We start from the raw sequence: 12,230 nt of genomic DNA on the forward strand, positions 1-12,230 counted from the left end.
ATAAATAAATAAACAGGTCATCATTACGTAAATAATCTTTATGGATTCTCCCAATGATGTTCTCTGACTCGTATGTCATTCCCTCTAGTCTAAACATGGCAACCCATAATGTTCATCCATCCTCCTGAGACCCAGCAATTCATAATTGTCTAGTGTATATATGACACAGCTAAGGTTCTGGTGTAATTTAAATATACTTTTAAAGGGTTAGTTCACCCAAAAATTAGGTGGGTGTTTAAAAATAAAAATAAATAAAATTCTCCCATCATTTACTTACCCTCGTGCCATCCCATATGTGTATGACTTTCTTTCTTTTGCAGAACACAAAGGAAGATTTTTAGAAGAATATTTCAGCTTTGTTGGTCCATTCAATGCAAGTGAATGGTGGCCAGAACTTTGAAAGTCCAAAAGCACATAAAGGCAGCATAAAAGTAATCCATATGACTCCAGTGGTTAAATCAATATATTCTTAAGCGATATGATAGGTGTGGGTGTGAAACAGATCAATGTTTAAATTTTTTTTTTTTGTACTATCAAATTTCACTTTCTCCTTCTACTTTTGTTTTTGTCAATTCACAGTCTTCGTGCATATCACCACATACCGGGCAGGGAGGAGAAGTTATAGTAAAAAAGGACTTAAATATTGATCTATTTCTTACTCACACCTATTGTATTGCTTCAGAAGACATGGATTAAACCACTGGAGTCGTATGGATGACTTTTTTCTTCATCCGAACCCACATCCTTATGTGTGGACTGTGTGTTTTGTCTGTGCTATATGCTATGCATAATTTAATTTAATTTAAACCAACTGATCTCAGTTCAGGACACTCTGAGCTGTCAGAAAAGGGTTAAACTTTTGATACACTGAAACATGGCGCCGATCTCAGCGGAGTTTGTTTTTGGGAGTAATGCCAACAAAACTACATCTGGTAAGAAACCTAATTAAGTTTTTACATTAAAACCTGTTTGAGTCAGAAGACTAGAGTCTCTAGATTTATCCGATATGCCATTATAAAATTTCCAGGGATTTATCGTGAAACGGCACGCTGTTAAACGCAATGACCAAGGACATGGACTATAGGGCTATTTTTTTTTTCTCTTATATTCACTGTGCATTATCACACTGAGAATCAATGGGCTCATCCAAAACCCCAAAAATTTTGCTTTCAGAGGCTTTATGGAGTTAGGATGAAAATAAGGTGTATGGCGATCATTTGTATACAGATATACATCTGTAGTTTTAGAGTGTATCGATAGCCTGATGCTGGCAATGTTTTCTTCTTTGCTGTACACCTTAACTTCTGAGGTGTGCTCTCAATTTTTAGACATCATTTTGACAAACTCTGCGGGAGAGAGATGAAAAAAAAAGACCATCTCTTTCTCGACTTTTAAATGAAATTAACTTTGCCAAATCCGTGTAAGTCGTCAATGCTTACACTGCACTGCAGATATCCATTTTAGTGCTAAAATGTTAAGATTTTAACGTGTTGACACAAAATTTAAATCTAGCCTATCAGATAGCGTGAATGAAGGAAGGAACTTCAGATTGGCTTACTCATTTAGGTAAGCATGCTTACCGTGGCCATTTGTAGTAGCAGGCGTGATTCAATTTGAATGTACAGTGTTGAATGAAAGGGTGGTAAACACTGGAATAAGAGAAAGCATAACATAAAGTGCTTATACCTGAGGGTGACGCCAAAGCGAATAAATGAATAACTGTCTGTGCTGCTCAACTAATGCCACCCACACACTGTACGACTTTCAAAGTCGTCGGATTGCTGTACTATTCATATTACACAACTGTCTGTCTATAATGGGGTATCTTGAAGTTGCGGTGGTTTGCACATTACACAAGGGTTCGGCGACAGGGGGTCACACATTACAGAACATTTCAATAAGAAGAATCTCCGACAACTCTGTCTGGTCTCCAAACTACATTTCACAACAAAACGCATGCGAGAAGTGATACAGGATATGAAGTAAGATCACGCGTGAGACTGGAGTTCTTTCCTCTAAAAATGGTGCTTCGCAAGAAGCTTGCGATCCAAGTTGTTTGTGTGCTGATTTGCAGCAAAAAAAAGTAAAAAAGAAGAAAAGAATATGGAGGAGAGAATGGCTGGGGAGACGTGGGCAGCAAGAGAGTTGGAGATAAATAAATAATTTTGCAATGAACGCAGGTAGCTGCCTGCTGGTGTTGTGGCTCGATAAGGACATGTTTGTGCTTTGTTTTTGTTTCAAATAATTGAAAAGCTTATGTGTATGTGAATTTATTCTGATAGAAACTATATTATTGTGCTCACCATACAAATAGATGCATGATAAGACTGGGTTCAGGGGGCTCTCTCATTGGCTGTAGGTTGTTGTTGATGTAATTTCCAGTCAAAACACATTTCACACTGCAGGACTTGGAGTCGAAGACAGATCTAGATATTTAACCTGCTAGATATCTCTCGGGCATCTGTGACACATCGGCGCATCTCTCAGATAGCGTCTTTGAAAATTCACCACATTGTGATCGTCAATCACGGGAGCGAGCCCCGATTTGCCTCTGATTTCGGGCTTTTGTCGGCAATCTCCATTAACTGTTGGCGAGTGGAAAATCAGGACTAAAATCATATAGTGTAAACTCAGCATAAGATGAAAGATGACTAATTTAATACATTTATTGAATATATATATATATTATGTTTATTAGAGGCTACTAGTTACAAATAAAAAAGGGGAATGGAAAATGCACACAGCAGTCGCGCTCGGGTCTCAGGAGGTTATGCTTCCTTTATGTGCTTTTTGGACCTTTCTGCATTCACTTGCATTGAATGGACCAACAGAGTTGAGATATTCTTCTAAAAATCTTGGTTTGTGTTCAGCAGAAGAATGAAAGTCATACACATCTGGGATGGCATGAGGGTGATTAAATCATGAGAGAAGTTTCATTTTTGGGTGAACTATTCCTTTAAGAAACATTTCAAATGATCACATCAGTGTCAAGAAGACTTAGTAGAAATCTTGGAACTAACCCACTGGTTATTACGTAATGTTGTGTATGTCACTACAACAGATCGGTGGCAGTGACCGGATGTCATCATCAGTGGCATAGTGGGTCGCAGGGCACATCTGGCACAGAGGTAGATCATCTGAGCTGACTGTTAAGCTGCGGAACACATGATATGCTAATAATACATGACGTTTATATCAGATACTAAGAGATCCATAACTATATGGTGCTGTTCTTAGAGTGTAAGGTTTTGGATATTCAAGTTGGCTAGACCTACTGATATCTTGCTGTTTCCTACACAGAGGGCAAAGTTCTCCTGGCAGCAGATGATTCATAGCAGTGGCTCAGAGAGGCTCATCATAGAAGTGTGAGTTGAGCAGATGTGCTGTGGAGTTCATGGAAATGTGCTATCAGCTGGTGAGTTTAAAAGGATTAGAAGGCTGCAGGATTTAATGTGTGTTTCCTATATTGTTTCCCAAAGGTTGCTACATTAATGCCATTTTCAGGCCACAGTGCAACATAAGAGTGCCAGTAATCTTTGTGTGCGAGATTGTCAGTCTAATGCGGAACGTCTTTTAGTGTAGTTCATTTATACAGATGTTTCAGATTTGTTTTGGTACTTTCTATTTGATCAAATGGAAAAATAAAGAATTATGTGTTTACATGCAAGGAATCAATATTTAATTCATAATATATAAGTATATATTTTCTGTTCATAATATGTGTGTGTGTGTGTGTGTGTGTGTGTGTGTATGTAGATGACTCAGGTGACATTGACAGACACACGCACACTGATGCGCTAGAATCTGAATAATTAAACTGGAAGAAGGAGGATTAACTCGCAGTCCACTGGTGATGTTTCGATTTTCACTGATGAGCTTACCTAAAGCCTATATGATCAAATTACAGAAATATAAGCAAAGCATGACATGCATTTGTTTTACATAACAAGACACACAAGCAAACACACACTATTGTGGACTTAAATAATTCTCAGAAACAGTCATAGGTTGTTTTTCATTCAGTTTTATCCCAAAAGATGCAAGTGTGCATGTCCACTAGATGTCAGACATAGAACGGTGATTAAAACTGACTGAAACTAACTGTGCATTAAATGGTTTTAATGCATGCATTCCAGCCAATCAGAATGGAGTATTCGAATAGACCATTGTATAAAATATTGTTACATAATACTGATATGACATCATCATAGTTTACAGGAGGAGTCAGGACTTGAGGTCATGTAACAACAAATCAAAACAAAGTGGCACTCAAGAAAAGCAATAATACACAAAGTGGTATAAAATACTGTTTCCATATACATCTGTAGTTTTAGAGTGTATTGATAGCCTGATGCTGGCAATGTTTTCTTCTTTGCTGTACACCTTAACTTCTGAGGTGTGCTCTCAATTTTTAGACATCATTTTGACAAACTCTGCGGGAGAGAGATGAAACGAAAAGACCATAGAGAGTGAGTGACAAAAATGCAAATGTCTACAGTGAAATAATACTTAAAAAGGTCAAAATATATTTGCATTATATAATAAAATATTAAACTAAGTGGAGTTTATTTAAATATATATATATATAACACAGCAAGCAAAATATTTCACACACAAAAAAACAAGTTTGTTAGATTTCAAATGTTAACAATTTAAAACATAATTTAGACGTAATTAAGAAATTTACATTTGGATGATTTCTGGTAATCAGACTATGGACCATGTAACTATGGGGCATGTCCTTGGTAATGTGATGAACTACACCTGTGGTTTCTCTTTCAGGAAATTACTTGGGACTAGATAATTATTGCAAAAAACAGCTAAGAAAAGTGAAATCTGAGGAGAGGTCTACCATCATTTGTTTGGCGATGACTGTGATAGGTTATCCAATTAAATTTAATTCACACAAGTGAGATGTAAAGTGTCCAAAAGCATATCGAGACCATAATAGCAATCAAATGTTACTTAGCAAGAGTGACAACAGACACCTAAAATGCATTACTGATATCATTGGTTCTCATTCCTTATTGGTCAGCATCAGTTTTTTATATTTTTATATTAAGTCTATATATAGAATGGATATGTTATTATTTAATAGATATATTATAGATATTATTTATGCTATGTGTCAATGTTTGTAGTTTGCACATATTAGAAACACACTGAATGTGACAATCCTATCATAATCTGCGTGGTCAAATTTAAGAACAAAGAAATAGTTCTTAAAAGGGATCAGTAAGCAAACATTCAGACCACAAATGTGATCAACAGATAGGTCAAGTGTCATGGAATGGTTCCCGTGAGACACATGAAAGCAAGTACTCATGGCACGTTTAACCCAGAATGGTCACTCTTCTGGGGGCACATGCCTTCTCAGCTGAAATGGACATGACACTTCTATCTGTGTGAGTATAAAAAGAAAGCCTGAATGTTTCTTTTTTACCTTCAAAATCAACAGTTCCGTCTCCATTGTTGTCGGCCTCTCGGACAACGGCTTCTATTTCCTTCTTGTTTGTACTTTCACCCAACAACTTTTGCATTGCATGTCTCAGTTCTTCTTTGGTGATAGAGCCGTCTCCATCCATATCAAACTACAGACATACATAAAAAGATGAAGATAACACTCATTTAATAGCCAAACAAACATCAGACTGGAGGCCTACTTTTAGAAATGGTGGAAATAAAAAATAACATAAAAAAAATACTTTTTCTCTGTTGTTGTTAGAAATGTAGAGGAGTCCAAAAGTCTGAGACGGCTATTTTTATTTTTATTTTTTATTTTTACAGGAATTTTAGAATTGATTTGTATTTGGTATGTCCCTCTTTTGCTTTGATGAGGGCAGACACTTAAGCTGGCATGAACTCAGATTTGTGCAAAACATGATGATCCATGTTATCCCAGCATGATTAGAGAATGTGTGATTTAATGGAAAGCAAGGGAATCTCACCTTTTGTACAAATGAGTGACCTTGAAATAGTCATATATATACAGTATATATATCATTTTGTGTCTAAATGTTTCTTTGTTTTATCATTTGTTCAAAATTCTAGAATTTTCTGTTTATTTCCATGTTTAAATAGAATCTTTCATTTAAGATTTTCAATGTGGTCTCATACGTTTGGACCCCACTGTATGTTAGGGAAATTAAAAGACAAAAATAGATGGGAAGAAAATTAGGTTAGGAAAAATTCAGCATTCAGAAAAAACAGTTCTTTACCTCTCTAAATGCTTCCTTCAGCTCCTTGAGTCCAATCATTCCAGCAGTTTCTGCCAACAGCTTTGGACCCATGAGGTCAACAAAATCCTGAAAATCTACTCGTCCTCCAACTGAACAAGAGACAAGGAGACAGAGAGAGAAACAATCAACACATGCTAAATAAACAGATGAAGCATCCATGGATTTAGAGAATAATCTACAGCAGAAATGACAGCGGGAGATGACATTGTCTTACGGTTCATGTTGATGTTTTGGCTAAGTTCAAGCAATTCCATCTCAGTGGGCATGTAACCCATTGTCCGCATCAGGTTGCCTAGATCTTTACAGCTGATCAGACCATCCTTATCCTTATCAAACTCAGAAAACGCCTCCCGCAGCTCTGCAACACACACAGTATGCGCACAGACACATTACCACTTGTTCTGGATGAATGACATTGTCAAAACAAACAGCTGATATACAGTATATTGATACGTTGGCAGATGCTTTTATCCAAATGACTTGCGTTTGCCATTGCCATGCTCTGCCAGAACAAAATGCCTTGCCAAAATTTCATGCATTCTAGGTTTTACATATCATTTGCACCTTTCATCTTATTTTGTAAGGTCAGTCTGGTTATGTAAATGAGTCAAAACAGCTCAGATAAGCAGCTGTGAGTATTTCCAACAAATAATCATTTAACGGTAACAAAGCTGGGCATTGAGGTTTTGTTTTCTTCTTAAAATCTTAAATCTCTGGTTTTAAGTTCAGCTCTAAATAACTTTAAATTTCAGATGTGGGGAACACAGCTAAATAAAGGCAGTAAAATTAATGTTTTACCCTCTATCTCCTCATCAGCCAGCGGCCGCTCCTGTAAAACAATCACGGTTACATATTCACCAAAATTTCTGGATTCGGCTAAATTAAGCAGACCTTTTATGTAAGGTTTTATGTAAGCAACAAGCTGTTGTTGATGTCAGTGTCTTAGCACAAATTTTGAAATAATTCTCCCAGACAGTTATCATTCTGTTTCCTGCGGATACTCATTAATCCCACCAGCAGATCCAACACCATAATCAGAGAACATTCACATGGGCTTTAACAAACAGGTTTGGGTCGATTCCAGCAAAAATTGTAGTGTGTAAAAAGCAACTAGATCCTCATTAGTGCAGCAATTACATACTCCAGGTAAGAAGCACCTGCTAGAATTTGAAATTATGGGATACAGTAGAGAAAAATCTGTCTAACAATGATCATGAGACTTGTGTCCTCTTGAAATTCTGGAGTACATGAAAAGTGTAAACAAATGGATAAATGAAAAGAGAGACTTACAAAGTTTTTAGCTCCTCTTAGGAAAATGCATGCCGGCCCCAGACTCATATCTGACAACCTCTTCTTTGTGTTTTCTGTGTCTTTAAAAATATTCAAATATTTATCATAAGTTGTAATGTGATATTAATATTAATATGTTAATATTACTTCAACTTACTCTGTAACTGTTGAATATAACACTAATTCATCATTACATTATTTTGTTGGTTAGATAATCTAACATAATCTTCTAAAACATTTCTTGCATAAAACATATTTTTTTAATCTTTTAATTAATATAATAATTAATAAATACTTCATAACTATAACTATGAATAATATAATTAATATGTATGTAATGTGTAATAATACTGAAATAGACTTCTAGTTGCGTAAAAATACTTTTCTTTCAACAGGATTTTGATGAAACATCTATAAAAACGTATTCATGAATACTGTTTTCCCTCCTGAAAACAAATCAAAAGTTAGAACCCCACCACATAAACTGCAATAAAGAGCATCATTCCTAAATTTCCAAACACAAACCCATCACTCACCTGTTCTCTTAGCACCTCTGGTCTCAGAAGGAGTGGTAGGAAGGGCAGTCGTCCGCAGTTTTGTTCAGTTTGTGTTGCTTTTGTCAGCCAACTCTCGCCCCTTCGTTCTTCACTTAGACAAAGCGCACATATAACCCTTCTTCACTGTCAGTCAACAGTCCTTGAATGAGTAAACAATACGGAGAGGGAGGGAGTACGTAAGAGATTGAGTGAATGAGTGTGTGACTGACAGACAGAGAGAGAGAGAGAAATAGAGAGAGATCAAATCCAGCTTCTTAAGCAGAAGAAGACAAAGCACGTTTAAATGACTGCAAATGACTGACATGCATCAAAAACATTTTGGTTGCAATTTTGTTGATAAACAATTTTTCGATTTTTCTCTCGTGTGCATTTTACATGTGTTTAAAACATTAAAGAAATGTCTGTATAAGTAAATAATAATGCATTTTAATTATGATGTTTCAAGATATTTGGTTACATTTAACAATATAGTTGAACAGTATATATTAAAGGGATAGTTCACCCAAAAATTTAAATTCTCCCAGAATTTATTCACCCTCATGCCTTTCCAGATGTGTATGACTTTCTTTCATCTGCAGAACACAAATTAAGGTTTTTAGAAGAATATTTAAACTCTGTTGGTCCATACAATGCAAGTGAATGGTGGCAAGAACTTTGAAGCTTCAAAAAAGGACACAAAGGCAGCATCAAAATGCAAGTGAATGCATCTGAATGACTCCAGTGGTTAAATTTGTGTCTTCAGTAGTGATATGATAGGTGTGGGTGAGAAACAGATCAATATTTAAGTCCTTTTTTACTATAAATCCTCCTCCCTGCCCAGTAGGTGGTGATATGCACAAAGAATGCAAATCTCCAAAAACAAAAGAAGACAAATGTGGAAGTGTGTTAAAAACTGACTTAAATATCGATCTGTTTCTCACAAACACGTTATATCACTTCTAAAGACATGGATCAAACCACTGGAGTCATATGGATTACTTTTATACTGCCTTTATGTGCTTTTTGGAGCTTCAAAGTTCTGACCACCATTCACTTGCATTGTGAGGACCAACAGAGCTGAGATATTTTTTATTTTTTTTATTTTCGTTTGTGTTCAACTAAAGAACGAAAGTCATACACATCTGGGATGGCATGAGGGTGAGTAAATGATGAGAGAATTTTCATTTTTATGTGAACTATTCCTTTAGCAGGATGTGTTAACATTAGTTAATTCATCAGGATTATTAATTTTTTGCAGACCTGTTGTGAATACACTATTTTTCATTGATAATTAGTTCACAATGGATTAATAACAAGTGCTAACATATGCAACTTTAAAAATGTATTACTACATTTTAAAGATTAACATTAACCAAGATAATTATATGCTATAAAAGTAATGTTCATTGTTAGTTAATGAAACATATATAACTTTAGTGTTACCAGATATTTAATTCTAATACAATGCATTAAAGTGCTTTATAAAAGAAAGTCCAACTGAAATACATGTACACCAGTGATGTAGCCAATAGCTGTGATGTGGACATTGAGGACACTCATCTGTGCAGCAAATAAATATCTTTCATGCCATCAAAAAATCAGAAATAATTTCTGCCACTGTCAGTTTATCATAAACCCACATGTGTGTTGCATGGCAGAGTGGAAAGTTTATGTAAGGACTGTATTTTATAACACAGTACCGTTAACCCTGTTTGTCTGTGTCAGTATATTCCTGTGATACATACATGCAGATATAATCAGCAAGTTTGTTATGTAAAATTGTTAATGCTCAGCATTTCTTGAATCCTGAAATGAGAAGTTGCCCAGTAATCCCAGAGCACTCTCTGCTTGCTACCATAACTAGTGCTGTCTGTTGAGATCACAACAGCCTATTTAAAAGAGGAGAGAGAGAGAGGGGGGTTGAACTGGTCTGATCAGAAAAGAGGATTAGTAACAGTCGAATCGAGAAAATCTAATGAATGTATGATGGAATGGCATACTGTATATTGACAAGGAGCAGAAGGAACTATATTTAGAGGGGATTTGGATCTCTGTCTAAGAATGACGTCATTGTGGCTGCTTCTGAAAAGTTTTGAAACTGCTTGAAAACATGGACAATAGAGTTGTGAAATGCAAAAGAAAAAAGAATGAAATGAATGTGAAGACAGGAACTCACTGTTACTATGGAGATTGATGACGTCACTTTGTTTTGTTGTCATTTCTGATCACAATGTTCTGATGTCCCCTAAAATATTTGTTACAGTCTATTTTGTGTGTAATTAATTAATTAATTAATTAATTTAATAAATAAATAAAAATGGAAATAAATGGATAATTTAAATCAATGAGAATAATGTAGAATATTAAAATACTTTAAAATGAGGACATTTCTAAAAACAAAGAAAAGAAAAGAAATGAAATGAAAATAAAGTAGACACTTGCTATTAGAGGAGGTGAATTTCAGTGAATCTGCGATTTGTTTTATTTTTTTTATGACTCTTTTCCCAAAATATTGAATTTGAGATTCCTCACTAAAGAGGAAAAAAATACTCTGAATCATTTACTGACAAGATTGACAGAGGCTAGAGTGTCAATCTAAATATCTCTCTGGAAATCACCACTTTTAGGTCAGTAGCGTATTGAAAAAAATAAGACAATGAGGCAAACAGAAGTAGGACTCAAACACACAGACAAAAAATAACTCTTTGGCTGAACTTTATTCAGTCATGCACAGTGGTTCCACATGCCTGAAATGAGATTTCTCAAATTAAAATGATCATGTAATTTCAACTTAAATACTTAAAGTAGAGGGAACCTTTCTGAACCAAGTAAAAAATGTACTCTCCTTGTTGAGTCTCAATATAAATATAAATATAAATCCTCTGCCCAGTTTCAGTTAATCACACAAAAAATATTCATGTTGTCCCAAGGCAAATGGATTTAGTTAAGCTGACAAGACTTAGAAAAGCTTAGAATGATTTCAAAATTAAAACCTTTACTTAATTTTAAGAGCTGTTCTCGCTTTTATAACATCTCACCTGGACTGTTGCAACAGTTTTTATTCTGGAATCTGCCAGTGCCAATTATCTCATCTGCAGCTTGAGCAGAATGCCACTACCAGGCTACTGACATGTACTAGGAAAAGAGAAAACATTACTCCTGTATTCTCTACACTGGTTGCCAGTTCAGTATGGAATTGATTTTAAGATTTTATTATTTATTTTTAAGATGCACAATGCACAATCAAACTCCTCAGTATATTGTAGATCTCTTAAGCCTCTATATCTTCAAGGCCTTTAAGATCTACTAATCAAATGCTGTTGACTGCCCCTTGGTCGAGGTTAAAATCAAAGGGTGATCGAGCAATTTCTGTAATTGCTTCAGAATTATGGAATAATCCTCCCCTTCAAATTCTTCTGTCTCCCTCAGTTGAGACTTTTAAAATCAAACCTGAAAGTGTATCTTTTTACATTGGCCTTGGAGTCTGAGAAATGAAATGTAGGACACAGTTTTGGAGTGTCTTTATTTTGTGTTTTAGATTCCTAGTGTTTGTATATGTGTTTCTTTTATAATGTTATGTTTTTAATTTTATAAATCTGAAGCACTTTAGTCAACTCTGTTGTTTTAAATGTGCTATATAAATAAAGTTTGCGTTTAAATAAAATATGAGTTGAGTTGAGGTATTTTTTAGTTGAATCAACTCATTTAAGTTCCATTGAATTCATGATTTTTTTGAGTAACATGAACATGTGGGGATTGAGTAAAACTGACAGTAGTTTTTTTTTTTTTTTTTTTTGAGTGCAGAGAGAGAAAGGGTGTGTGTGTGTGTGTGTGTGTATAAGGTATAATGGCTGTTTAATCTTGTTTTGTGTAAATGCAGTGTGTTAAATCACAGAGTCAGATTACCTGCTAGGATTACAACATCTGTTGAAAAGGATAAACCACTTTTAATATTTTGAAGAAAGGGTGGCTTATAAAACACAACATAATAGACTAAAACTAATAACAGACTGCTCCACATGACAAGATACTGCTGTATTTCCAATTTTTAAACCGATTGTCTAACACAGCATTACATCACAATCATTATTTCTAAACACATTATCCTAACTGTCTACCCCTCTGTGTCTATTTCAATCTGTCTCTTCATCTTTCCCTTTCTCTC

At 35.2% G+C, this 12,230-nt stretch overlaps 1 protein-coding gene across 2 annotated transcripts; it reads right to left on the reverse strand.

Moving 5' to 3' along the window:
• Positions 1-1,240: 1,240 nt before the first annotated feature.
• LOC127449766 (calcium-binding protein 5-like) lies at positions 1,241-8,202 on the reverse strand. Of its 2 annotated transcripts, none has more exons than XM_051713304.1 (7): positions 8,066-8,202; positions 7,530-7,609; positions 7,038-7,068; positions 6,454-6,597; positions 6,219-6,328; positions 5,444-5,591; positions 1,241-1,346 (listed from the first exon to the last, which is right to left on the reverse strand). In XM_051713304.1, exons 2-7 carry the CDS (start codon positions 7,575-7,577, stop codon positions 1,318-1,320), a joined length of 510 nt encoding a protein of 169 aa, XP_051569264.1. In that variant the 5' UTR covers positions 7,578-7,609; positions 8,066-8,202; the 3' UTR covers positions 1,241-1,317. The 2 variants fall into 2 exon arrangements, with proteins under 2 accessions (XP_051569264.1, XP_051569263.1); XM_051713303.1 differs by lacking the exon at positions 1,241-1,346 and adding an exon at positions 4,039-4,433.
• Between the last annotated feature and the right edge of the window lie 4,028 nt (positions 8,203-12,230).

The sequence above is a fragment of the Myxocyprinus asiaticus genome, chromosome 13, assembly GCF_019703515.2.
Source record: "Myxocyprinus asiaticus isolate MX2 ecotype Aquarium Trade chromosome 13, UBuf_Myxa_2, whole genome shotgun sequence".
Taxonomy (NCBI): Eukaryota; Metazoa; Chordata; class Actinopteri; order Cypriniformes; family Catostomidae; genus Myxocyprinus; species Myxocyprinus asiaticus.

Coding starts and splice junctions, on each gene's coding strand:
- LOC127449766 (XM_051713304.1), bottom strand. CDS start 7,577: ATGAGTCTGGGGCCGGCATGCATTTTCCTAAGAGGAGCTAAAAACTTT. Junction 6,329..6,453: donor CCAAAACATCAACATGAACC/GTAAGACAATGT, acceptor TCTCTTGTTCAG/TTGGAGGACGAGTAGATTTT. Junction 1,347..5,443: donor CGGAACTGTTGATTTTGAAG/GTAAAAAAGAAA, acceptor TCTCTCCCGCAG/AGTTTGTCAAAATGATGTCT.